The 25,791-nt window shown below is 39.4% G+C and overlaps 3 protein-coding genes across 3 annotated transcripts in view; 2 read left to right on the top strand and 1 right to left on the bottom strand.

The window, feature by feature from the left end:
• The first annotated feature begins 317 nt into the window (after positions 1 to 317).
• On the top strand, positions 318 to 4,257 carry kpna7 (karyopherin alpha 7 (importin alpha 8)). Its single transcript, XM_079449458.1, has 10 exons — positions 318 to 711; positions 785 to 925; positions 994 to 1,079; positions 1,235 to 1,503; positions 2,166 to 2,248; positions 2,328 to 2,591; positions 2,800 to 3,033; positions 3,291 to 3,473; positions 3,570 to 3,716; positions 3,867 to 4,257. The coding sequence occupies exons 1-10, from the start codon at positions 646 to 648 to the stop codon at positions 3,954 to 3,956; spliced, it is 1,563 nt and encodes a 520-aa protein (XP_079305584.1). The 5' UTR covers positions 318 to 645; the 3' UTR covers positions 3,957 to 4,257.
• Positions 4,258 to 4,896: 639 nt separating this feature from the next.
• Positions 4,897 to 11,302, bottom strand: chordc1b (cysteine and histidine-rich domain (CHORD) containing 1b). Its single transcript, XM_079448102.1, has 12 exons — positions 11,129 to 11,302; positions 10,666 to 10,973; positions 10,200 to 10,249; positions 10,036 to 10,092; positions 9,488 to 9,645; positions 9,287 to 9,390; positions 9,137 to 9,195; positions 8,431 to 8,501; positions 8,204 to 8,309; positions 7,415 to 7,534; positions 6,528 to 6,590; positions 4,897 to 6,193 (listed from the first exon to the last, which is right to left on the bottom strand). The coding sequence occupies exons 2-12, from the start codon at positions 10,727 to 10,729 to the stop codon at positions 6,026 to 6,028; spliced, it is 1,020 nt and encodes a 339-aa protein (XP_079304228.1). The 5' UTR covers positions 10,730 to 10,973; positions 11,129 to 11,302; the 3' UTR covers positions 4,897 to 6,025.
• A 722-nt stretch (positions 11,303 to 12,024) lies between these two features.
• The window catches only part of fat3b (FAT atypical cadherin 3b), a gene marked incomplete at both ends in the record, with an annotated part of 45,374 nt that continues 31,607 nt past the window's right edge, over positions 12,025 to 25,791 (top strand). Inside the window, 2 exons of the mRNA XM_079447892.1 lie at positions 12,025 to 15,310; positions 21,769 to 22,086. Of these exons, the coding sequence (XP_079304018.1) occupies positions 12,025 to 15,310; positions 21,769 to 22,086 (3,604 nt within the window). The remainder of the gene's footprint in view (positions 15,311 to 21,768; positions 22,087 to 25,791) is intronic.

Below are 25,791 nucleotides of genomic sequence, written 5' to 3'. Positions count from 1 at the left end.
CGAAAAGCCGGTTCTTTCACTTTCGATTTCTCCATATGTGAAACAAAACAATTAACGGTACATATCAGAACAATAATAGCAGTTGCGTATTAACCTCCCAAGATGGCGGCGCCACTGCAACATGAAACATAGGGCGTGACGTCAGCTTCACATTCTCTATATGGGCAAGAATTGTTTAGTTACAAGCATTCTTCCAAATATCTTAAACTAAGTCGCTCAAGCATAGCAAATACATATCCGTCTCGTGCAAGACCATCGATGGCCTCTATGACACAAGAACACAACATTTAAAGAATTCAATTTTTGTATTCGTATTTTGCAACATTAGTGAACAAGTTGTTCAGAACAACGTTTTAATGATAGCACTTGGTTTTATGTTATTCTCACTTATGAACCAAAACATGGACCATCATCTTAATAAGTGAACCCTGAACGGAGGCGTTTGGGCCTCCAAATGAATATCACCTGTTTATAATTGTGCTCATCTATTTAACGCTCTTTGCAAGTGTATCTCATTGTTGAGTCTGAGAACACACGCGTACGGCGTAGTAGACACATCTGCCGATAACGATTGTGCGCTTTATCGTTTGTTGTCGAAGCGTCTTGTAAAGCTTGTTTATATTTATAACGTAAAGTGTTATCATAATGCCGACAGAAAATGTGTCTGATAAACGCATGAGTAAATTTAAGAACAAGGGCAAGGAGCCAACGGTATGTACCTCCGTTCTGTTCCTCTTTTCACTTTGAAGTCTCGAGCTCCTCCACGAATTGTCTGTGTTTGCAGAAAATGCGCGACCGCAGAATCGCGGAGTGCGTCGAGCTCCGAAAAGCTCAAAGGGTTGAAAGTATTTTGAAGAAGAGGAACATTTCGTGCCACGGAGATGAGGAACCTCTCTCCCCCGAGTTCAACACTGACAACGAGCAGGTGTTTAACTTTTTTTTACAACTTTATTTTTCGCAATTGTTGCAACTCACTCTTTAAAATCCATTCAGGTCATTTCTGCGACGATTCAAGACATCGTTGCAAATGTAAGCAGTGATTGTCCTGAGAAACAAAGACAGGGTTGTCAAGCAGCAAGGTACAGCAACCAATCAAAACGTTTATCAAGCTCCACTTTTTTATAACTGCAATCCAAACCCAGGGCATCAAAATAGGGGAAAGCATAAATGCCCTGTACCACTTTGGAGTACCATCTGCCATAAGATATGCATTAACGCCATGTCATCTCTGCAGGAAGCTCCTCTCTCGGGAGAGGAATCCTCCTCTGAAAGAGATCGTGGAAGCAGGACTGCTGACTCGTTTTGTGGAGTTTTTGGGGAGGCACGATGACCCTACACTGCAGTTCGAGGCTGCCTGGTCTCTCACTAATGTGGCATCTGGCACCTCCTGGCACACACAGCAGGTGGTTGAGCACGGGGCGGTGCCAGCCTTCATCGCCCTGCTGGCTTCACCAATGCTGAACATCAGTGAACAGGCTGTGTGGGCTTTAGGAAACATTGCTGGTGAGATTACTTTGTGCTTTTGAGAGGGAATCCACATCAAAACTTTTGTTCGTCTTTATCAGAGAAAAAACCCTAGTAGGGATAGTGTACACAAAAATGAAGATGATCACTTACCCTAGAGCTTCTCTAAAGCTTGGAGTCTTCTGCACAACAAGATATTTTGAAGAATGGCAGTAACCAAAAAAATGGCCCCCATTTACTTCTATTTTATAGATGCAATCCACAGAGACGTTTCTCAAAATATTTTGTGCTCTACAGAAGTCTTATATAGGTTTTGTATGACGATGATGAATAAAGAAAATATTTGTGGGGGACAATAGCAGACATTTGTTAAATCCATGTCAAATATATATTTGCTATTTACATTCTAATTGTCTCCACCACAAATACCATTATGGTTACTGTTAAATGCTACTAAATTACTTTGTGCATTGTTTTGGGACTTTTCAATGTTTTTTTTCTTGGTTTTAATTCACCTGATAATGGTCTCTGGTAATATGTTGGGAGATATTGTTTTTAAAGTAATAAATTGACAATAACCAGTAAATCCTTAAGAATTTCAGCAGGAAAAACTGAAGGCAATCTCAAAGCAAATAGAAAGGACGTTTTAAACTTTTTGAAGTATTGAAAGTATTTCTAGTCATTTTTCTCCCACCTTATAGGTGATGGTCCGTCATATCGTGACGCCCTGATTGATTGTGGAGTCATTCCTGCGTTGTTAGGCCGACTCACGCCAGATGCTCCAGTGAGTTCCTTCTAAAGATCCCTTGCACATGGGCCTATACATAAACGTACAGAATATCTCACGCGGACCTCTTTTGCAGGTGGGATACCTCCGCAACCTGACGTGGACCCTTTCCAACCTGTGCAGGAATAAAAATCCCTTCCCTCGTTTTAGTGCCGTCCAGCAAATGCTCCCATCCATCATTCAACTGCTCCATCACGGTGACAAATCCATCTTGTCTGATGCATGCTGGGCAATCTCTTACCTCACCGACGGACCCAATGAGCGTATTGATGTTGTGATTAAGACCGGGATCCTTGCACGACTGATTGAGCTCATGTGCTTTGAGGAACTTGCTGTGGTGGTAAATAAGTTTTAATGTTATGATCATTGTGCTGGATTGCGGATCACAGCCAAATTTGAGTTATTGATTGCCTATATAATTTGAAATTGCATTTTTTTTTACTTTGTTTAACTTACAATTACATAAGGAGTCCAGCCATTTTTAGAGATTAATGCTTTGGAAGTCAGGATTGAAGTTAATCTCACCTGTCTCATACGATACACTTCAGACCCCAGCCCTGCGCTCGATCGGGAACATTGTGAGCGGCTCAGACCTGCAGACACAATCCGCGATTGATGCAGGTGTACTGAGCGCCCTGCCTCAACTAATGCGACATCCCAAATCCAGTGTTCAGAAGGAAGCTGCTTGGGCGGTGTCCAACATCGCCGCTGGACCCTGCCAACAGATTCAACAACTTATCACATGTGGATTGTTGCCGCCTCTAGTGGATCTTTTAAGGAATGTAAGTGCTAAACCCTTGCTAAGTTGTAAATCTTATGCCCCCGCATAATTTCTCATACGTTTATGCTTCCATTTAAATGAAATGCTAGTCTTTGTAAATCTGAGGGTAGCATGGGAGTTTTATGGGACAGTTCACCCAAACATGAACATTCTGTCACTTACTCGTAATTTCAAACCGGTATGACATTGTTCTGGAGAAGATATTTGAAAGTGTTAGTAACCGAACAACCGTGATCCTTTGGTCTGTAATGTTTGCAGGGTGACTTTAAAACACAGCGAGAGGCCATCTGGGCGGTGACAAACTACACAAGCGGTGGAACCATTGACCAAGTGGTTCATCTGGTCAAATGTGGTGCTCTAGAGGCCATCTTGGGTTTACTTCAAGTTAAAGACACAAAGACGATCCTGGTGATCCTGGATGCCATTAATAATATCTTCTTGGTGAGTCACCTGCTTGTTTGTGTGGGTTTGAAAGACAACCATGTTGCAAGTACGTCGTATTGAGGAATTTGCAAGCAATAACTTTGCCTTCCACAGGCTGCTGAGAAACTTGGGGAGGTGGAAAAACTCTGTTTGCTGGTGGAGGAAGTGGGCGGGTTGGACCGAATCGAGTTTCTCCAGAACCACGAGAACAACGCCGTATACAGAGCAGCTCAGGCTCTTATTGACAAGTATTTCAGTGAGGTTGGTATTGCCTAGTTTTTGGGTTGTATAACTACGACATTCATGCATACTAATATATTCTATACCTAAGTGATGCACTTTCCTCTTAATGTTTAAGGATTGTCTGCAATTACATTTGAACCACCTTTTTTGTCTGTTTTGTGCACTAAGGATGGTGAGGATCAATGCTTGACCACTGAGGCCACTGACACAAACTTTGTCTTTGGAGCCTCTGATGTTCAGAAGAGATTTGATTTTTGACCGTTTTAAAATGATTAAATGAAGTAAATAAAATCTATTTTTGCAGTATGTTCTAGTCTTGTTTTTAATGTCTAAGGTTAAAAGAGCCAATGCTATTCTGGCTTTAATGCCTACATCTATAGCCATAGTTAAAAAGTGAAGTATTTATGTGAATGTGAAACGATAGGAAAAAGGTTATAAATTATTGTTGTATGGGATTAACCGTACTTTATGGTTTCCATGTGTAAAAGGGACAATATTGAGTCTATATTGTACAGCCTTTCTTGGCTTGTCATGAATACTATTTGATTGCACTGCTTTTCATATGTTCTCTTATTCCACTAACTTTATTCTAAACATTTGAGATTGAAGTGGTTAAAGATTTTTCGCAACCAGCTCAAAGCCTAACAACGCCTAGCTCCCAGATGAAAGGCAGCTAGACCTAGAAACCGGCCTATAGACCCTAGCAACAAGCGTCTATAGAGCCCAACAATTAGTGAGCTTTTTTGGGTGACTAAAGATGTGCTACTGCATCTTGTATCATCTGCATGATCTTGTCTGCATAGTGTCGAGGTTCAAACACTCAAAAGTGAATATTAACATATTAGTACTTCAAAGTCGTACTAATAAATATGTGCATTCATGAATAATATAAACTTGTTTTACTTTGTGGACGTCTACCGGAGATTGGGCCACACAACTTATGCTGAAACCGTCCACACACCCTTAAGTTTGGTAACGTTAACTAATTGTCTGCTTTTAGTACAAGAACATCAACTGATTCTTTCATTATTGTACAGTAGCTATATTGCTTTAAAGAAAAAGTGAAACTATATAAAAATCTAATCACTGTTTTGGTAGTCAACCTCAAGAAAAAATCTATTGTTGCAGTGTAACAATTATACAACAGTATTTATAATACTGCATATCCATAAATGGTCTTTAATCCGTATATATGTTTGAATGTCTGTTTATTGTTGTGCAGTGCTTACTAAACATTTGTCACCATCTTTGCATTACAGTAAACCTCACTTTGACCATCAAATGTGGTCTGCAGGGGGCAGTATCGATCTTTCTAAAAACACAATGGTTTGCATTTAGTTTGTCATTAATTTCAGAAATTCACCCAATGGGAAAACATTCAATTCAAACATGCATTCTGTGTATGTGTTCATAAATTGAATATACGATTTTAAGACAAACAACTTGTGCAAAACCACTCCTCTCCTGGTTAAAGTGAACTTGAATATTACAAGTCTACACGTAATATTTTTGACAAGGCAAGCATCTCAGTCTCTGAGTAACACGTAATTTAAGATACAAAATAAACAATCCTGTAAAAGCTACGCAAAAATAATGTAGTAAGGTTATGTCTCAACCTCATTTTACAATGAATCAAAAACTTAAGCTGGTAATTGTCTGCTTCAGTTTTGCTATTGTCATGAGACTCGTGTACAGCTGAAGGAAAACAAGACATGGCCAGCATCTTAACGCATGGCACTAAATTACTGGTTCATTGTCACCTTTTCAGTGTAATGACAGCTATACATGAGGTAAAACACAATTCAGTATGCAAATACATAGGATATCACTGTCTGAGCGGCATGCATTTCATGTTCTTTTGCAGAACAATCTTTTTCCAAAGCATCCATTCCTGTTGAAATATTGTTTGAATGCTTTTTTCTTTATAAGCTGCACTGAACAAAACATTTCTGTTGCAGTGGGATTGTTGTTGCTTTAAATAAAATAAAACCATATTTAGAAGGGATGACTAAATTACTATGACTAATGACTAAAACCCAGAAATGTGAAAAGCTCCAGTTAAAAGAAACATTTTAGTCAATAAAATAGCCTATTGTGTGTACTGCATGTAAAAGGAGGATTTATTTAAACCATCAAACACGCTCTGTATAATAAATATATTTCAATATCTAGACATACATGAACAGCTTTCAAACATACATAATGCATTCATGCGTCTACTTGTGAAGTGTTTTTAAGACCAGAGATAATATGAAATTCCCAATCCAATACAGAGCTATAATAATCTCACACAATACTACATAGTGGTCTTCATACAGTCTCTTATTTTAATCATCACACTCATCTTCACTGTCAACATCTTTCTTTTTCTCCTCCTTCGGAGGAGCAACAGGTGGAAGATCCAATCGGGCCCAAGACATTGGTTCTGCTTTTTTCAACACAACCTCAATTTTGTTAGCCATCATGCTGACCAAACTTTTGCTGGTGTCAATGACCTAAAAAGTGGAAAGCAAATGACACATTTTGAGAAGTGTATTAAAAGCTGAAGTGTGTAATTTTGTCATGTTGAAATACTTTTCTCCTATTCCAGCCCAATATACGGAGACCGAGTAAACCATTTATAGGTTACTTCCTCTGGCAAAAAAACCCTGAGCATTATTAGTTTGGAGGCAGGACCATCTGTTTTTGTCTGACCAATGGCAGAAGTGTTCACAAAAAAATGAAACCGATCATTCTGTTTTTTGACAAAGAAATTACTTAACCTTTAATGTAAATTTTTTTTTTGTAAGTTTGATAGTTGTTTTTTCCAGTTTTAAGCTAAATACTCACCCCCCATAAACTTATCTGCTGTTCAAATTCTTTTTCTCCTTCGAAAATAATGTGGATTTTGAGCTGAAACAAGAAAAAGACACATATTTGAACAGTACACCTTAAATAAGTTCAGGAGAAATTAACACCAACCAATGAGACTGTATACATGATATCACAAAGGCAGCAGTGAACAATAAAAACATAACTATTGTCTTACGAAACCACCCATTTTTATAATTGACTAGTTGGTAGGTAGTTTAAAAGATTCTTCATTTATGCGCGTCAATGAAAGCCTATATTTCATTGTCCACCACCCGCTAATCAGACTGCGTTTCTCAAGAGATAAATAGCAAGCACAGCCGTTCAATGGGGGAACTGACAAAGATTTAACATTTAAATGGGCAGTAAAATCAATTATTGCACAGTACAGATTTGATACGAACCACATAAAACCTAGCACATCCTGGATGGAGAATGATAAGCTTCAAAGTAACCGGAGCACCTGGGCTCATGGGGTTATCCTCCTCACTGTGCGCTAGATAAGAAATACTGTGTGCGTGCAACATTGAGCTCATGACATCAAACAGTTCGCCAAGCTTTTTTTCTACATACATCAAGAGCCAAAGAATAAGCAACAGGCTTCAGCAAAAGCACAGTCCTTTAGGTTAATTCCACAGCACAGCAGGAATAAACCTGTGGATTCTTCATGCTGATGGAAACATTGCTCAAAACAGAAAAAGTCTGACAAATACATAAAAAATCGTACTTTAATGTTTCATGCATTGATGCATACAACTGTTTGTTTTAGGTACTTAAGAATTGTATCCATTTAAATGCACCACAGCAAAAATAAAGAAAACAAAAAATATGAAACTCACTATTTTATCTAATCAACATCTACTCACCAAAGTGCTGTTCCCCTCCACCAAGCTCAGTTCTGGTACTGAATTTTTGGCATAAATGGAAATGATGACCTGACTTCCTGTTTGGTGCCAATCAAACCTGCAAGGCACAACCTTCTTTCCCTGTACAGACATATAAAAACAACCCAAAATTAACAAACAAACTAATTAGACTATTTATTGACTTGTATAGTAATATAAGCCTTTAAAGGAATTGTTCACTTCCGACACACATTTTCATGATAATTTACTCACCCCTGTTGTCATCCAGGATGTATATGTATTTTGTTCTTTAGTCAAAAAGTAAGATATTTTGATGAAAACACTCCAGGATTATACTCCATATAGTGGACTCCAATGGACTCCAAACGGTTGAAGGTCAAAATTACAGTTTCAGTACATTTTCTAAAAAAAAATGTATAGCAAGGCCAGCATTTGTGTTTATAAAGCATAAACCTTTTTTTTAGAAAATGACAGATCGTTACGCTAGATAAGACCCTTATTTATTGTCTGGTATCGTTTAAAGCCCTTTGCGCTGAAACTGTAATTTTGACCTTCAACCGTTTGGAGTCCATTATCTTACCCCCGTGTCAGCCGTAGTGCTTAGAAAGGTGGTGGAGTGAGCGGTTGGTTGCAATTCACAACCTCACCCCTAGATGCCGCCGAATTTTATACACCGGACCTTTACACCGTTAAACTGTTTATTTAATTTAAATGCAGTGCCTAAGGGGATTTACCATAGTAAACATACTGTAGTAATTCACATCACAGCTGAGAGAAAAAAGCACTCACTGTATCTTTCTTTTTCCATTGATGCTTTCCATGAGTACAGCCCTCCTGAGACAGAAAAGTGTTGAAGTCTGAAGTTTTCTTCTTACAGCAGCTCCAATATTTCATTCTTTGATTGGGAAAAGATCAAAAGAAGCTATTAATTGCAGAGTCCACAGACATGATTTATCAGAGATTCCCCTAGCAACACTTTTCAACAAGTATTGACTTTTGATCGGTAGCTAGTTTACCCTTCATGGAAGATAGGTACACCGGCATGATACAAGCATGTCTCATCATCACTGGCTGGCCCGCTGAACGTCTGCAAAACAACAGAATCAGATGTGCATAAATGTCAACCAATAGAGTAAACATGGAAATATGAAGTGAAATTGTTACGTTAACATCGGCATCTTCGACATGAAGACAAAGCAGCACGCAGTGGAAATTATGCAGATTTATTCTCCTTTAATGTAGGCTAAACATTGACAGATGATATTGTGCCAGTAAACAGCTCTTGTTTGATGGCGCACGCACATTATCTCGCACACGGTCTGTGGCGGCGGGGAATCCAGATGAGCGTGACAGTCCAAATCCAAAACGATCGCACACTCCGTTCACAATCGTGTTTGCGAGATGTGCACGAACAATTTGTGACAATCAACACAATTAAAAATGAACTAGTATTTGTTTTCGCATTTCCCTCAGAAGCGATAGAGCTGCTAGATACTGGCTCATAAATAAAATAAAAATTCTCAAATAAATTGTGTGTCCTTGTCTGGCCCATGATGCATGACACACAGACCAACACATCCAAATATGTGATTGTATTACGCAAAATCAGTCATTTTGAGTGTTATAAAGTTGTTGATGAGAATCCATTTGTTTATGATGGATTAAAGAGACCTAACTCGACAAACCATGGCTTCTAATCAGAAAGGCACCAGAGTACACTACCTTACTGCAGCCTCCATTCTTACAAGATGTCCCTATCTTAACTTCATCACTTTCCTCTTCTAGAATAAAAAAAAAAGAGAATGATCAGTGTATATAGAGACAAGAAGAGAACATGAAAGAAGCAAATAGGTTGTGATGGTGTCTCCTAACCTATTACATCATGGGTGTTTTCCTCTGTTAATTTGAGCTTTTCCAACGCCTGCTTAAGTGAAGGGGAGATCTTCTGCTGAAGTGTCGAGAAAGGCTCGTCTGGACTACAAAGACAATAACAACAGCTGCTGTGATGTCTTTCAGGGTTTTGGTCAGAAGGACGCATTGCTCTGTACGGGGCAGGTCCCATCAAATGTGTACCTTGGTCTTTGGATTGACTCCAGAGGTTTTGGTGCTTGGATGATGCATTCATCAAACTTTGGTTTCAGATTGTTTGTGGTCTTGTCTGCAGAGGACTTCACGTCTGGTTTGACAGGCTCAACGGGCTTCTCTTGATTATGAGGGCCTTTCGTGCAACCCTAAAAGACAGGAGCATTTACGGTGGTAGACAAATTTCATTAAAATGATGCAAGATTGTATTGTGTAGTGCTATCCGTTCTGGAAATGTTACGGTAACATTTTGATTAGGCATTTTTTTAGAAGTGATTCTGAACATTCAAGTTCATTGTGGCAGCATGTGTTCACATACATCCTTTGTACTACTAATAGGTTTCGAAGGTAATTTTCAGCAAATGACATCACAAGGATTAATGGCATTTCGGCGGTGATGTGAGATGGTTTGGAAACCTATTGTGTTAAGGCATAGATGACCGGATACATTAACTAGAAACTGTGTACTGATTATGGGTTGCATTTGTGAAAGGGCCAATGACAACATCCAAACTGTCCCATTACAAATGAGTACTCACAGCAATACTGAGGAAATCAGAAAAGTCAGTTGTTCGTCGTTTGCAGCAAGACCATCCCTGAAAGAGCGTACAGAACACTTCATAGGACATTTTATTTAACAGGTAACAATACATTGGTTATATTTCACATTATAACGTAAAGAAATCTTCCCACATCTTTATACCTTCAATGCATCATGAAACACTGGCACTCCAGGGTGGTACTGACATGCATCTGTGAATGAGACGAAACTGAAGTCAATGTCATTTCAAAATAGTACAGCACTAGATTTAGACATCCGAACAACATTAAGCGTAAGATTTGAGATAAACAGCCATTTACAATATAATTAATTTGTCAACAAGAGGAACTTTATTTAAATTGCGTGTCTCTGGCATCTAAACACCCAAAAGTTTCAAAATCAGAGATACATAGATGTCATCACACATGCATTACCCCAACATGATAGATGCAAACGTTTCAATAACATAAATGTAGTCTTATGAGATGCGGGTAATGTTTCTTTATTAATAATAGTACATCACTCAATGTATTTTAAATAGTTAACTGTTTTGCTTGTTTAAATGTAACGTTAACGTCGCCCTGCTATCTAGAGCAAACCGGCTCACGTGTGTTATCTATAGCCTTACCATCTGCATTGTTCTCGGGATCAAAACGTTGTCCACATCCTTTGTTATAACACAACACAGACATGATATCAGACAAATATACAAAAGTATTCTCAAACGTGCACAATAGGATTCGGGAATTTGACGAAGACTCCACTAGCCGCTCAACGGTGCTTCCCGTAGCGAGGTCCCTTCCGCAATCGTTCGTTCATTTCCGTGCGTTGTCGTGCGCCGCCTCGGCTCTCATCGGGTCTTTTCGCAATGTCTCGGGCAGTGCTCGGGAATAGTTGGACGCCACATAACGCAACGCAAGCTTCTTAACAGAAAGGCTTGAAACATTGTAGCAACACGTCACACAAAAGGCTGAATATTTGATATGATAACACACATTAGTTACAATTAATTCCTTTCAGCGTTAAAGTAAATATAAGCACACGATGAACAATATTAGGAATTCCATCAGTGTTTGTTTTAGGCTGTATACTTATCTCATGAATTTGAGATCTGAATCGTCAGAGCCTGTTGTTATGGGACAGCGATAACCGCTGTAGTGACACCGGTTTCGTTTGCGCATTCACGGGATCATGTTCTCTCGTGTGCGCGCTGTAGGCGGCGCGAGCTGCATTGATTACAGTCATCTGTGAGTGGCAGCGTAGTCCCGTTTGCAAAGTGAAGGATGTAGTTTCATAGTGCGGGTTCCTAGATCTACACAGAGCAGAGATTTATTTCTCTCTGAGCCAGAGGTAAGAGCTCATTCAATTTTATCTGTTTGATGTATAGTAGGAGAACGAATGGTTGTTAGTTGTCCGTAACATAGTCCACAGTATCATTGCGACATTGAAAGTTTGATTTAATTCAGATCGCATTATAAATCGGGACTCATGCACATGTATATATGTTAAAGAGTAGTTTTTTTATCAAAGTATTATCAAAGGATTTCGTTATAACAAGCTCAATGACTCGTGAACGGTAGAAGTAACATTGTGCTTGTTGCTGACTTTTAAGACTATTTGAATACTATTGTTTGTAACAGGTGACTTGTATTAAATGTGTTTTGCAATATTAAAAAAAGGTAAAATCTTTGGTTATTAACCCGTATTTGTGCTCCTCAAGCTGTTTTTAGTCTTGCAGTGAAAGAATTATAATCGCATTGTTTTGTGAATGGGCATGAGCCCACTGAGCACAGGGTCAGGTATTTATTTATTTTTGACAATTTAATCCAAACCAAGGGCTTCCGGTTAAATAAATCCCAACCAAGGGCTCCTGAATAAATAGATGCCATCCCGTTTATTTGAGAGATTGATCTTTGTAAGATGAATGCCCTCCCATGCATGGGTTTACTGCATATTTCTCTCATTTTCAGGCTGACTGGATGATGGCATGGCTATAAACAACTGCCCTGAGGGGAGCATGAGGATCCATCTGACCAGTTTCTCCTTATTGCTCCTCCACTTGCTTCATTGTTGGGGGCAACCCCAGGAGCCAGTGCCGGGTTCCTCCTTCTTTCAATTTACCAGCTCCATCTATAATGCCACCATTTATGAGAACGCTGCAACTCGGATATACATTAGGAGCGAGGTTAAAATGGGCATTGCTTTGTCCAAGTTGAATTCCTGGGATATAAAGTATTTCATTGAATTTGGAGATGATGAGGGGCTGTTTCAGGCTGAGGAATTCACTCTGGGAGATTTTTGCTTTCTCCGCATACGGACTAATGGGGGCGGCGGAGCCACCCTGAACCGGGAAGTGCTGGATAATTATACATTATCAGTGAAGGCTGTTGGTAAAGATGGGCTGGAGGCTTATGTGACGGTCAATGTGCAAATTATGGATATGAATGACCTCAGACCTCTTTTCTCTCCCACTTCTTATTATATTGATGTTCCAGAAAGTACTCCGTTGGGAACAAGCGTTGTTGAGGTGTCCGCCACCGATGCAGACATCGGCTCCAATGGCAAGTTTTACTATTTCTTCAGAGAAGATGTGGAGGAATTTACCGTCCACCCAACCATCGGGGTGGTATCTGTTATAGCCAGACCCAATGCAGATAAGCAAAGCAGATATGACATTGAGGTTTTAGCAGTTGATCGTGAAATTCAAATTTATGGAAACACTGGCTTAAGCAGTACTGCCAAACTTGTGATCAACATTGTGCGTATCAATGCATATGCACCAACGCTGACTGCGGTTGCGCTTTTTCCTTCATTATCTGACAAAGAGCCGATTTACGCCATTGTCACAGTCGAGGATCTGGATGAGGGAGCTAATGGAGAGATTGACTGGGTTGCCATTATTGCAGGTGACCCACAGGAGCAGTTTGTCCTTGACAGAGCTCTGCTCGGAAATGAGTACAAGCTAAAGATGTCTGACCCGGTCAACTGGGATACATTTCCATATGGCTGTAATCTTACATTTCAAGCAATAGACAGAGGAACACCACCAAGGCTCTCCAACTCTCAGATGGTGCAGCTCTTGGTAAAAAAGACAAAGCCTGTGGTAATGAGCTTTGAAAAGGAGATTTACAAGACCACAGTTAATGAAATCGCACCACCAGGGACTATAATCGAGACTGTGAGGATCTCTCCAAATCCACCTGTCGTCAGCTACAGCCTAGCCCTGACTTTACATTCTGTTTATTTTAATATTAATACACTAACTGGTGTCATTTCAACAATACAACCGTTTACCACATTGAGACAAGAGCTGTTCGAATTAGAGGTGATGGAGACTGTTACTGGCATTACAGCGAAGGTGCAAATCACCACCGAGGATGCAAATGACAACGCGCCTGTGTTTACCAGCTCATCATTCGAAGTGTTTTTCAATGAGAGCGTTCCTATCGGCACTGTCATTCTCGTCGTATCTGCCGAGGATAAGGATAAAGGTGACAACGGGTGCATAACATACAGCATAGCCAGCCTTCAGTCACTCCCGTTTACCATCGACCAAAACACCGGAGAGCTGAGGGTATCCGAAGAACTTGATTTTGAAACATCTTTGGAGACGTACACGTTCGCTGTCCGGGCCTCCGACTGGGGTTCTCCTTATAGGCGAGAAAGCGAAGTCAATGTCACAGTGCAAGTGATGAACATCAATGACAACCGACCACTTTTCGAGCGCGTGTCCTGTAGAGGTACGATAGGACGAGATTTTCCTGTGGGGCAGACTATTATCACTATGTCTGCGATTGATATAGATGAGCTTGGTTTGGTTAAATATACCATTCAGTCTGGAAATGAACTAGATGTCTTTAATCTCCACCCCGACTCTGGGATGTTGACTTTGAGAAGACCCCTGGTTGGGATGAGTGTAAAGAACGAACATAACTTGAAAATCGTTGCGTCGGATGGTGAGTTGCTCTCTGAAACCACCTTTGTAAATATATCACTAGTGAGTGGTAGAATGCCATCGCAGAGCTTTAGTTGTCAAGACACAAAAGTCGCAGAGAGATTAGCAGAGAAACTTCTGAAAAAAGCCACCGTCATTAGTAAATCCAAAGTGAAGGAGGGCTACACGGATCTGTTCTCAGTCAACAAACAAAGACCTCAGTTTGACTCCTTTCCGTCTGATATCACGGTCCGTGAAGACATGCCCGTGGGAGCCAGCGTGCTTCAGGTGAACGCAAATGATGGTGACACAGGCTTCAATGGTCGTGTCCTGCATGCAATATCAAATGGGAATATTGACAGCTGTTTCAATATTGAAATGGAAAGCGGATTAATTTACATCTACCAGCCGTTGGACCGCGAGAAAACAGACCGGTACCTCCTTAACATAACTGTGTATGACCAGGGTCTTGTACAGAAATCTAGCTGGAGGTTGTTGACTGTTAACGTAGAGGATGTAAATGATAACAGCCCAACATTTTCCCTGGAGAGCTACACAGCTGTTGTACTGGAGAACGCAGCCATTGGCAATGAAGTAATCCGGGTCACAGCCTCAGATGATGATATTGGTCAAAATGGTGAAGTCTCATACAGCTTGTTAACAAACACCCCTCAATTTGCCATTAACAGTGAAACCGGCTTTGTTTATGTTTCTGGCCAATTGGACAGAGAGTCCGTCTCAGATTTTGCTCTCATAATTGAGGCAAGAGATAAAGCTGCAAGCGGGAATCAACTGTTTTCAGAGATGACGCTAAGAGTCTACTTGGAAGATGTAAATGACTGTGCTCCTATGTTTATTCCCAGGTCATACAGTTGTCGTGTGTTCGAGGACCTACCTGTAGGCACCATCATAGCCTGGCTGCAAACACAAGATAATGATATCGGATCTGGGGGATTGGCGAGATACTCGCTTCCCAATGACTTCAATGGAACATTCAAGGTCCACCCAGAAAGCGGCGCCATCAAGTTGGCTAAAGGCTTAGATTATGAGAAGCAACATTTCTACAATGTCTCTGTGGTTGCAGAAGATCTTGGTTTTCCAGTAAATCTTTGCTCCGAGTCCTATCTAGAAGTGGAAGTTGTTGACGTTAATGAGAACCTCAATGAGCCGTATTTTACAGAATTCGCTCTGAGGGGCACGGTCAAGGAAAACTCCCGCCATGGAACGAATGTACTCCAAGTGACTGCCAAAGATGATGACAAAGGGAGAGATGGAGTGATCAGATACTCACTTAAAGCTGGAAGCGGGCTTGGAAGATTCTCCATTGATGAAGAAACAGGTAAAGTTTATGTAGTTGTCTATGAGCACATATTTGGAAGAATGTTTTTAACCAAACAGTTCTGGTGCACTATTGATGTCTATAGTAGGAACATTTCTACTATGGTAGTCAATGGTGCCCCCAAACGGTTTAGTTTTCTGTAAGAAAATGTCTGTAAGACGTTCTTTAAAACATTCTTTTGTGTTATACATTACAAATAAATGTATACATATTTTGTGGGTGAATAAATGATGACAGAATTAAATATTTTGGGTGGACTATACCTTTAAGTTTAAACTGTCAACAACGGTATGGCAGTATGTAAAAAAACATTCAATGTCCACATAAATACATTGGCTTATGTGTTTAATAGTTTGTTATATTTACTTGTGTATCCCTATATTGGATCTGTGCATGTCTTAAAGTGACAGTACCCTATTAAATTGCTGTTGTCTGTGTTATTTTAAGACTGTAAATGACACAAACTCTCAATCAGAGAATTTTAGCCACGTGTCATCTAGCAATTTAAAGGAATAGTTTATGGAATAGGGTACTGTCACATTATGGCATGCACAGATCCTATAAACTGATACACAAGTAAATGTGAACAATTGGATAAGACATAAACAAATGTATTTATGTTTACTGTGTATGTTTTTGACAACTTAAAAGCTTAAAAGGGATGTGCAAAGGTGTTTCGTGCATTCTGACTTCTTTACAATGTTAAACGTGCTGTCTTCTCTTGCTTGACAACTTGCCAAAAAATTTGTTGGACGTATTACATAGTATTTCTGTGCTCGATACACTCCCCCAGCATTCGTATAGGTTTTTTTGAACATGAAAATCTGTTTCGAAACAACTTTTCTTAGTCCCATATTGGACAATTCTCCCTGAAAAGTACTCCCATGGCAAGGCGAAAGAAATAGCCCACCAACGCATCAACCAATGAGAAATAGGAAGACCCGCTTACCAATCTTATCAAGATTGGCTGCCCTGTGGGCTTCTTAAGATAGTGAGAGAAGTTGAGGTGTGTTTGTTTCTTCACGGCATTTTAGTGTTGGATGTTATATAAAGGGTGAATTTGGAAGATTGTATGAAACTGATAGATGGAGCAGTCCCAGTGCTAAAAGATGCCGGACATAAACTGGACGCAGTAACTGAAACTGAGTCATATGTCTGTGTTTTGTTGGCAATGGGTGCGCATGTGCTTTAGTTCTGCGCACTCGTCATATATTTCGGGAAATAATTGTACAGCTGTATCTGTCTTTTATAAATGTGATCAAACTAAGACAGCGAAACTATGCTGCAAGTACTCAAGATTAACATAAGATATGCAGAAACTGTCTGAGTTATAGCCTCTTTATTAAGATGAAACACGTAAATGTAAAGCTGAAAGAGATGTGATGTAAAGTAATTTAAAGAAAGCTGCGCAATATTTGAATTTGAAAGGAAAGTTGAAGTGAAAACAAGAAAGATTGTGATAAAATTGTGGGTTGTGATGCTGCCTGATGAATTGATATTTTGTAACACACCCCAAGTTGTGTCTTTTCCTTTTGAAAAACAACCAGTCTCAAGTTGATGCCCACACAGTAAGACAAAAATTCAGAAATTGATGTGAGTTTATGCCCCAACATTTTTGCTGCAGTGTGCTGATTGAATGGCGTTAAAAGGTCACCGTGACATTATTTGTCTTGGCGATGAGTTTGTGCTCTGGGTCCACAATTGCCTCCGAATGTGCCACCACCAGAGCAGACCACTGACCTAGAAAAGCAGGACTTAACCTCTATGAGGTCTGAAGCAGTTTTCTTTGAAGTCATTCTGGGATTTTCACACTCTGTTTAGATTTTTTTGAGATCTGATCTTTGGGCTCAGCGAACAGGAACGCAGTGAAACAAAGTGCTTGGTTACACGACTTGTTGCCATGTGCCAACTTTACAATTAGTCACAGCTAATGACTATTGATTAGAGAACTACAACAGGCAGTGAGATTTAACTGTGCTTTTTCATTCACATGTCAGCTAATTAGACCAAGTCTTTTCATGGAAGTCCTGTGAAATAAGCGAGTAGAGATTTTCTCTAGAGATTTGAATGTACTACCAGCATTAACAGACAAGTTATAGGGGAACAGAAATGAGAATGAGAGTTGTCTTTCATCTTCAAAGTAAATCTCTGGGACAGTTAAGGACAGTGGCTTTATACGCCCACGATGTATTCATCTACCAACATCCATTTAGCTGCCAAGTCGAGTCCTTGTCATTGTAACTGGACTTTTGAGATGATTGAAATATGGGCAGTTCATGTACTATTCTCATCCAAGCAGAAATCAAAGCCCCTTGATCCGAGGCCTCAGATGAGACGTGTTGGGTTGGAGATCGGTGTATGCTGAGTAATTTCGGAATATCTGAAGTCGCTTTGCTCACATGCAAGAGTGAACTAAAAAAGCTTGTGGGTTTTATGAAGGCCTTATCGGCAGAGCGCTTTGCTGCTTCGAGCAGGCATTGGTATTCCTGCTCACACTTTGGGAAATAAATCAGAGAGCACTCTCACTCAGACGCCTGTCGAGAAACAAGTTCAGCACTAATTTGCCTCTGAGATTTGGCCTCTTTCTCTCCAGAGTCAGGTTAAGTCCTTTATGTCTGTGCATCTCAGACACCTGGGAGAAACGGAATTCGTGTAACGCACCCTCACGCGCTGTAACAGATCGATGTGTTTCTTTTAGCGCTTTGAAAGATAACATATTTTTGGAGGATATGGAAGTAAAGGATCTTCCATCTAAAGGCTTCTTGAACTTGAAATTGTAATTCAGGGGAAATATCAAGGGTTTTCCTTGTGACACCTGCTCGGAATACAAAGGAATGTTCTCTCTGTCGCTGTAACACAGATGTCGATTTGCGGCAGTATGAAAGGGACGGGGGAAAGATTTATGTCGAGGAGAAATGCTTTTTCAGCATATTTTGGCCTAAAGCTTGTGAACTCATCCTGGTAATTCAAGAAGCTTGGCATGAAAAGAACTGCCCTTCATAGTCTGGGTAGACATGAAGGATGATGTTTTTTAACGTTGCCTGTTTATGTTCTAAATTCAGCCCAACTATGAATATTTGAGTGTTTATCTTAAAATATGAACTATATTTTGTAGGGTATGAGAAATTATGAATATTATGAAAAGGCATGAAATATGAATGCTATGAAATTACACGGTGGCTTATGTTTGTATTTGCATCAAAACAACCAGAAACATGGAAAGAAACTTACATTTGAAATGGATCATTTTAACAATTTGTGTTTTTTTCTCAGAGTATACTTGTGACCTGCTTACCACAAAACACATAATCCTCCTTTTAAGTTTATCGCAAAGGACACAACACCAATCTCCTGCTTTCTAGCATCAAAAGGGGTCCTTGATGTTTGTAGTACACCTGTTGGTTGACATTCATGAATAATGCTGTAAACCAATGGCTTGTAAAGACCAAAGTGGCAAATGCATTTCCCGTTCTGAATTCAATGACACAATCAATGGTTTAAGATTCACAATTAAGTGAAAGCAAATGCGGCATGTCAAAAAGTATCAGTCATTTGCATTGCTTTAGTCTTTATTGCCCCATTAAATTTGTTTTTTCATGTTCAAATGCTCGACAAAACCAGGCACTTAGCACGAATCTGAGTCTCTTTCATTAAAGCTGGGACAGGCCACGTGTTTTGAAGAATGTCTCAGCATCAATACCTGAGGGATTCCAAGCTCATCCCTTCATCAAAACAACCTCAGCATCAAAGCCAGAATCCCTAGAATCAAAACGTAATCTAGTCCACAGAGTCCACGTTGAAGCCGCATGCCGTTTTTATGCATCTGTCATACTTTTGATGCTTACGCTAACACTCGACTGGTCAATGTGTGACGGACGTATAGAAGCAGACTGCATACCTCTCAGTGTGAGCCGTAATAACTTGCCTGACCTAATAATTTACAGCAGTTTGGCTTGGAGGTTGTTGAATACGATGCAAGTGTGTAATGCGACGTGCCTTAAACTGTGACATAAATTAACTGCCTGTAACACCGCAGATTATATAATACATGTAGTTCTCAAGTTTTATGCTTCCTAAAATGCCAATTGCATAAATGTTTTATGTCTTCTATGGTTGTTTACGCCAGATAGCTTGGCAAGTCAAGTTTTCGGGCTCCCTGAGTTACAAGACGCATGTAATAAAATGACATTATTAATTTTCAGGATGAATTACACCTGCGTTTCCTCCTACTGCAGTATATAAAATCTAGCGTGCTTAAAAACAAGAGAAAACGCATTAGTGAACTTTCTTTTCATCCATCAACTGCACTCTTTTCATTTGAGCACTTGAACCACATAAGCTATTCATTCAATACTTCTCAACTCCATCTGTATCATGTTTTTATTGCCCTTTTTGTCAACTACTCTGTTCATTTAGGTGATAAATCAGATTTTCTATATTGTCTTTCGAGGTATTATGGTGAATGTATCAGAGGTTTTATGGTGAATATACTAGATTTTCCTCTTGCAACCTGACATTGCACAACAAAGTGCTACCTATCACACTTTGTTTAGATCGACGTCCCTGTTCAGTTTATAACCATCCCTTGTCTTTGTCCCTGCAGCTGTCTTCCTACTTCTCTGTGCTTTTAAGGTTTTGTAGCAATCTAAATCCTGTGTGCAGCCTTTTTCTGCTTCTGGTGGCCGTAGAGTCCCCTCGGCTGAATGCATTCACCACGCTTGGCCAATCGACTCGCCACATCGCATAGCGCTGCCGAAATGGGTCATTCTGTCGGTGACTCCTCTTTCCATCACTGATCGTATTTACATGTGCCCGCGATTCAGATTTAATCCCAGAATGGCAGAGGCAGCATTTTGGTCAGGAATGATTAGATGTGCTTTGCTGAAGACCTGAAGGTCATACATTTTCTGAGCAGAGCGGTTGTCGTCGTGCCCTGCGGTGAGACGCCCGGTCCATCTAAAGTTGGTTGGATGTCAGGTTGGATTGGGCAGCAACAGCCAAAAATGTGTCTGCTCAGCAAACATGTCGCCTGTAAAGTGTCACCACAATACACCTAAAGTGTAAACGGGTCAATGATGGAACATAATTCTTTTGGTATGGATGAATTTAACATAAGTTTTGTGTAAAATACTGTTAATAACGTTTACAAATTTCTTCGTTGAAATATTAATGAACTGCAAGTGAACGTAGGTCCGTGTTCATTAGAAACACGAAAACGCATTAGGTTTGCACTAGTATAAATATTTCTAGTTGTCAGACAAATGTATTCCCTCACACTTGAATGGTTGCAGCCAGGTGCGTTGGGCAGCCCAGAGTACATAATAGCTTGTAAAAACTGTTATGTTTAACTGGGTATTTTATGTTTTACAGCAAAGTTGAAATAAGGTTTAAAAAACAATAGTTGACTGAGACCCAAATCAAAAAGAGCTCCAGGGGTTATTTAAAAAGCCAGAGAAGCGTGAAAGGAAAGAAAGAACTCTGTTCACCTTCACCTGATTCAATATTTTTAGTTTTGTAACTGTAAGAATAGAGGTTGCACCTGTCAGGATGTTGTGGCTACACTTGTTCATTTCTACGTTTGTAGTGTTATTTAATAAAAAATGGATGAAAAGTAAAAATGTTTTATTAGTTTAAAAAAAAAACATTGTGATGAAAATAAAATACTCGATGTGTACGAAAAAAAAATACTTTTCACTTAAATTATTTTTACTTAATGTTATTTAGGGGTGGGGGATATTCAAATCATATTCAAAACAATTCCGAGTCAATTCACAAATGTCAAAATATTGATATACAAGTGTTAATATAAAAATTAAGTGTTATTTGGAACAAAAAGGTGGGATATCTATTATATATCTGAGATTGTCATTGACCCAAACACACTTATTAATGTTATTATTGTAATTATGTGTCTCCATCTGATTAAATGATTGATTGCTGATACATTTATGTACCTATAATTCCTTCCATAGTTATAGGTAATAGACTTCTGTATGAGAACAAAACTGTGTTAGGGGGAATTGTCTTCCTCAATAGCTTAGGTGTTTCTCAGGTATTCAATTGAAAGCTAAAAATATTCCCCAGAGACAATCAGAAGCAAAGACACTTTAACACAAGCGAGACCAACCCAGGGATTAAAGCTGCTGAACCGCCTTTGGTTTCTGAGAATGTGTGTCTATAAACATTAATCTTTCTGTCTGACGCTTATCTTCTCAAAATGTTGTGCACCTTACATTTAATTTAGTTTGAATAATGGTAGAGTTCGACACTTTTGACATGTAGTTGATTCACAACCATGCTATGAAATGAAAAGTTTGAAAAATGAGTCTGACCAAAGTATTGATAGGGCTTGATAATTCTCAGATAAATGTGTCATTTTAACCCACAAGCTGTGAAAAGTAGTGGTTATTAATCAGATTCATAATCAATATGGAGTTCAGTTTTGTTTTATCTTACAGGGATAATTTACACGGCAGGCGCCCTGGACTGTGAGACTCAAGATACCTATTGGCTAACAGTATATGCGACGGACCGAGGCGTGGTGCCGCTTTCCGCTTCCGTTGAGGTGTTTATCCAGGTGGAGGACGTGAACGATAATGCCCCGTTGACCTCTGAACCCGTCTACCACCCGTACATCATGGAGAACTCGCCCAGAGACGTATCTGTGGTCCGTATCCAAGCACAAGATCCTGACGTCACCGCCTCGGATAGCCGTCTTACATATCGCATCACTGCCGGGAATCCTCAGAACTTCTTTGCCATTGATTACAACACAGGTAAAAGACATCACATATTGGTTGTTCATGCATTTCTCAAGGAATCATCATTTTGTTTTACATGTATAGCCTATTCCTTTCAAAGTCAAGGCCGATGTCCTCCAGTGTCCACCATCCTTGTACTTCATGAATACTTACAGAGAATAACAAGCGCTATTGATAAATTGAGCCATACAGGCTGTAATCCGCATCACGTCCGGATATTCGTCCGTGTGAAGAGTCAACACACATGCCGAGCTCTGATCCCGTAGCATGCTGGGTGCATGCTGCACTGCTGATTACTCCAGCGTGCTTCACTGTCACTTAAGTGAGTCATGGGAGCTTGTGTATGCAGCTATAGTCTGTGAATGAATTAAAGGTTTTTGGTGCCAGCAGGAAAGCTTTTCATTCAACTATTGGCAAATCCCTCAAAGGCAGCATGTGCCGCTACATATTTACACTGGAATACAGAGGTATATGCTCAATAAATCTATCTCAATATATATGAGATTGGAGTAAGAGAGTGTGTAGGTTTAAAGTCTGTTACGCTGAAAACGCCAGCGAGTGAAAACTCCTTAACATAATTTCTAGAATGGCCCAAAGCCCAAGGAAGCCCAAAGATGAAAAAAGGTTTTAAACGCAAGTCCTTGCCGATGTACAATTCTAGCGTTATGGATGTAACATTTTCAGTCAAAACTTGAAACATAGATTCTTAGAGAAAAGATTTATTATGAATAAATTGAATCATCTGTTTATATTTTACTAAACCCCTAAAGTTGGAGTCCAGTGGCCTGTATCACAAAGCAGGTTTAGTTTGTTTTAACTGGGTAAGTTTGCATATAGTGTGAGCACACCCCCAGTTTTCGGGCTCAAAAAGGTGGACTAGTTTTGAGCGGGTTTTGTCGCCATGGTAATTTAGGCTACGTGGCTAACCTCCCCCAGAGCAAGTTTTATTCTGGTTTAGAGACCGCAAACCAAAATGTGTTGCAATTCTTGACATTTTTTTAATGATGATCTCTTCATCTTCAACATAAACAAAGTGAATTGCGCTAATACTCGCGAAAGTCAATCAAACTGATGATGCTTTCCATGTTCCATGTGATTGGCTGTTTGCTATGGATCTAAACCGGAGTTGACAGAGAACCTTTATTCCAAGCAATGTGCTACAATTGAACCTGATCTAAACCAGGTTGGGTTTGTCTGGTTTTGTCAACTCCAAACTTACTCTGCAACTCAATGTTTGTTCACCTCGCTTCGTGATACAGGCCACAGACATCATATCAGTCTAAGCTCAAGTTTTCTATTTCAAAGGAGGGAGAAATACATGGATGTCACAAAAACAATATAGGATGCATGAATTTGAAAGACAACATACTTTGTTAGATTTTTTTGAGAATTAAAATGTGCAATCTATATGCATCTATATTACTGTATTTTAGTTATTGTCACTTTTTGTCAGACCTAAAATGACCCAAACAAGCAACAAAACAGAAGTACAATCCAGAAGGAAAACTATGGTACTAGGGAAAACTATGATTTTAAAACAAAAAGCTTTAAAAACTTCAGGAGAGACCTCACATGTCATTTAAACTACCAAATATTGACATCTGAGCTATAAGTATGGTGAAAACCTTTGGTGAATGGGTTGCACAGATGAACAACCATCACTGAAAGGGAATGAAAATCTAAAGGAATTAAATGTAGTTTTAGGCTGAAATTACATCACACTGCAGTTATAGATTCTTTGTTTTGCTCTAACCGCTGCTGGGAAAAAGGCACAAATTGCAATTGAGTAAAACTCTACCCAGTGGAAAGATCCAGAACATCCGTTGGGTTAAACCAATACAAGCAAATGTTAGTCTTTAGCTTTTGCACTTTTGTGAAAATTTGCATACAATAAAAAACTGTTTTTTAAGACTACTTTGAAGACTACTTAGACTACAAATAAACAGTATTGTTAGGCTGTCATTACATCACACTGCAGTGTTTTTGCTCTAACCGCTGCTGGGGAAAAGGCACAAATTGCAATCACTCTCCAATAGTTAAGATCTGTTTTTGTGGTTGTCTCCAAAATTGTGCCTGAGCTGTTTTATGTAACGAAATTAGCTGTTTGTGAAGGCAAGCATTACTAAACTGATAAAAAGAGAGTGCATGTTTGATTATTTGTGCTGTGAATATGGTGTTGCTTATTTGAGTGAGAAAACAATTTAAAATAATCCAATTGACAAATTTGTGGTAACACCCTAGCAACCATCCAGAACATCTTAGCGACCACACAGCACACCCTTTAGCGGTTTTTTAAATCTTAATAACGCATAGCAAATACTTGGAAAACACAATCTGGTTCGAGAACTTCATCGTCAGCTGCAATTCTCCCTCCTGTAAAGTAATTTCTTTAGTCACACCTTCCCAAGAATATCTTTATTCTGTAGGCTATTGATTGGCTTCCACATTGTTTGGGTAGTAATCCTGTGCTCTCACTTTCCTCACAAACATTTTGTTTGTGTCGTGTGTCAGCTCCGTGAGCTTGTAGCGCCTCTAATTTCTGTAATTGAGTCTCTGACTGAAAATGACACGCATTGGGGAATGCTGTGGATTCCAGCAGTGCTGTTCAAATTCAAGCATCAGGAGTCCTTTGTTGCCATGGTTATGGTTCGTACTCACAGACAATCATTGGCTCAGAAAGCATGAAATACATTTCTATTAGGTTAATGGCAATTTCCGCAAAGGGGCTGCAAAATGGGTCCAGAAGCTCTTTTTTTCTCAGCTTAAGAAATGGTCAACGTACTTGAGGAGGTTAAGCAGAATAAATTATTTGATTTATTCTCCGGTGGGTTGCTTTTTGAAACAATCCCTTAAACTGTATTTAAACATTTAAAATTTGGGCTAAGACTTTAATTTGTTGTTTTTTACCAGTAAACGCCCAAGACCCACTGAAATACTGTGAAACCTGCAGCTTTGTTTGATACATTGTCATAATTTCCTAGGGCGGGACTTATTGAGTGGCACATGCCCTTTTAAAATGGCTAATAGCATGGGGAGGGCACTAGATTCTCCAGAGATTTTGATTGGTCAAAATAATTTGATGAGAAGCTAAAGTGCAGAATGATGTCAAAAAAATCATATTGGTTGAAGTGAGAGACTGTACGTTTTGAAAGCTTATGTCTTATAAATGTGAGTTTTGACAGTGATTTGCATAAGACTAGTTCATATATCCTTAAACCAAAAATAAAAACCGTTAGGTACAACATCATTTTAATTTTTGGGTGAACTATCCCTTTAAATAAATAATTGAATGGGCACATATGGAAATAAAATGAACTGGAGTCACAACATCTGTTGAAACTTTTATTTTCTACAGCATTTCTGCAGTTTGTCCACAGCTGAAATAGTTGTCAAACCAAGACCCACTTAAACTTCTTTATCCACACTTTGCAGGATCCAGATGTCTTTGGCCTTAAGGAAAGAATTATATTGTAGAACAGCTTCCTGCGCTCACAGCTTCTTTGCATAGTAGTGCTTTTTTAAAGACTATTTACAGCCACCGGGAGCTTGAAAAACAACCCTGTTCTTTCACTACATACCATCTGTGTCTCTTCGTACCGATAGATTATTCCACCCGATTCATACAGTTCAAGGGATTTGGGTTTAAATTTGTATTATTAAAATGATTAAAAATACTTTTTCTTTAATTCTGTTTTAGGACGATTTTATTAGGAGTTTTTA

This window comes from Barbatula barbatula, assembly GCF_947034865.1.
Source record: "Barbatula barbatula genome assembly, chromosome: 24".
Taxonomy (NCBI): Eukaryota; Metazoa; Chordata; class Actinopteri; order Cypriniformes; family Nemacheilidae; genus Barbatula; species Barbatula barbatula.
The sequence above is the reverse complement of the archived record's forward strand: the minus strand, read 5'-3'. Positions and strand labels throughout refer to the sequence as shown.

Coding starts and splice junctions, on each gene's coding strand:
- kpna7 (XM_079449458.1), top strand. CDS start 646: ATGCCGACAGAAAATGTGTCTGATAAACGCATGAGTAAATTTAAGAAC. Junction 926..993: donor TCAACACTGACAACGAGCAG/GTGTTTAACTTT, acceptor AAATCCATTCAG/GTCATTTCTGCGACGATTCA. Junction 1,504..2,165: donor GGCTTTAGGAAACATTGCTG/GTGAGATTACTT, acceptor CCCACCTTATAG/GTGATGGTCCGTCATATCGT.
- chordc1b (XM_079448102.1), bottom strand. CDS start 10,729: ATGTCTGTGTTGTGTTATAACAAAGGATGTGGACAACGTTTTGATCCC. Junction 8,502..9,136: donor AGAATGGAGGCTGCAGTAAG/GTAGTGTACTCT, acceptor GTTGTTTTGCAG/ACGTTCAGCGGGCCAGCCAG. Junction 6,591..7,414: donor TGGAGGGGAACAGCACTTTG/GTGAGTAGATGT, acceptor TTCTTGTTTCAG/CTCAAAATCCACATTATTTT.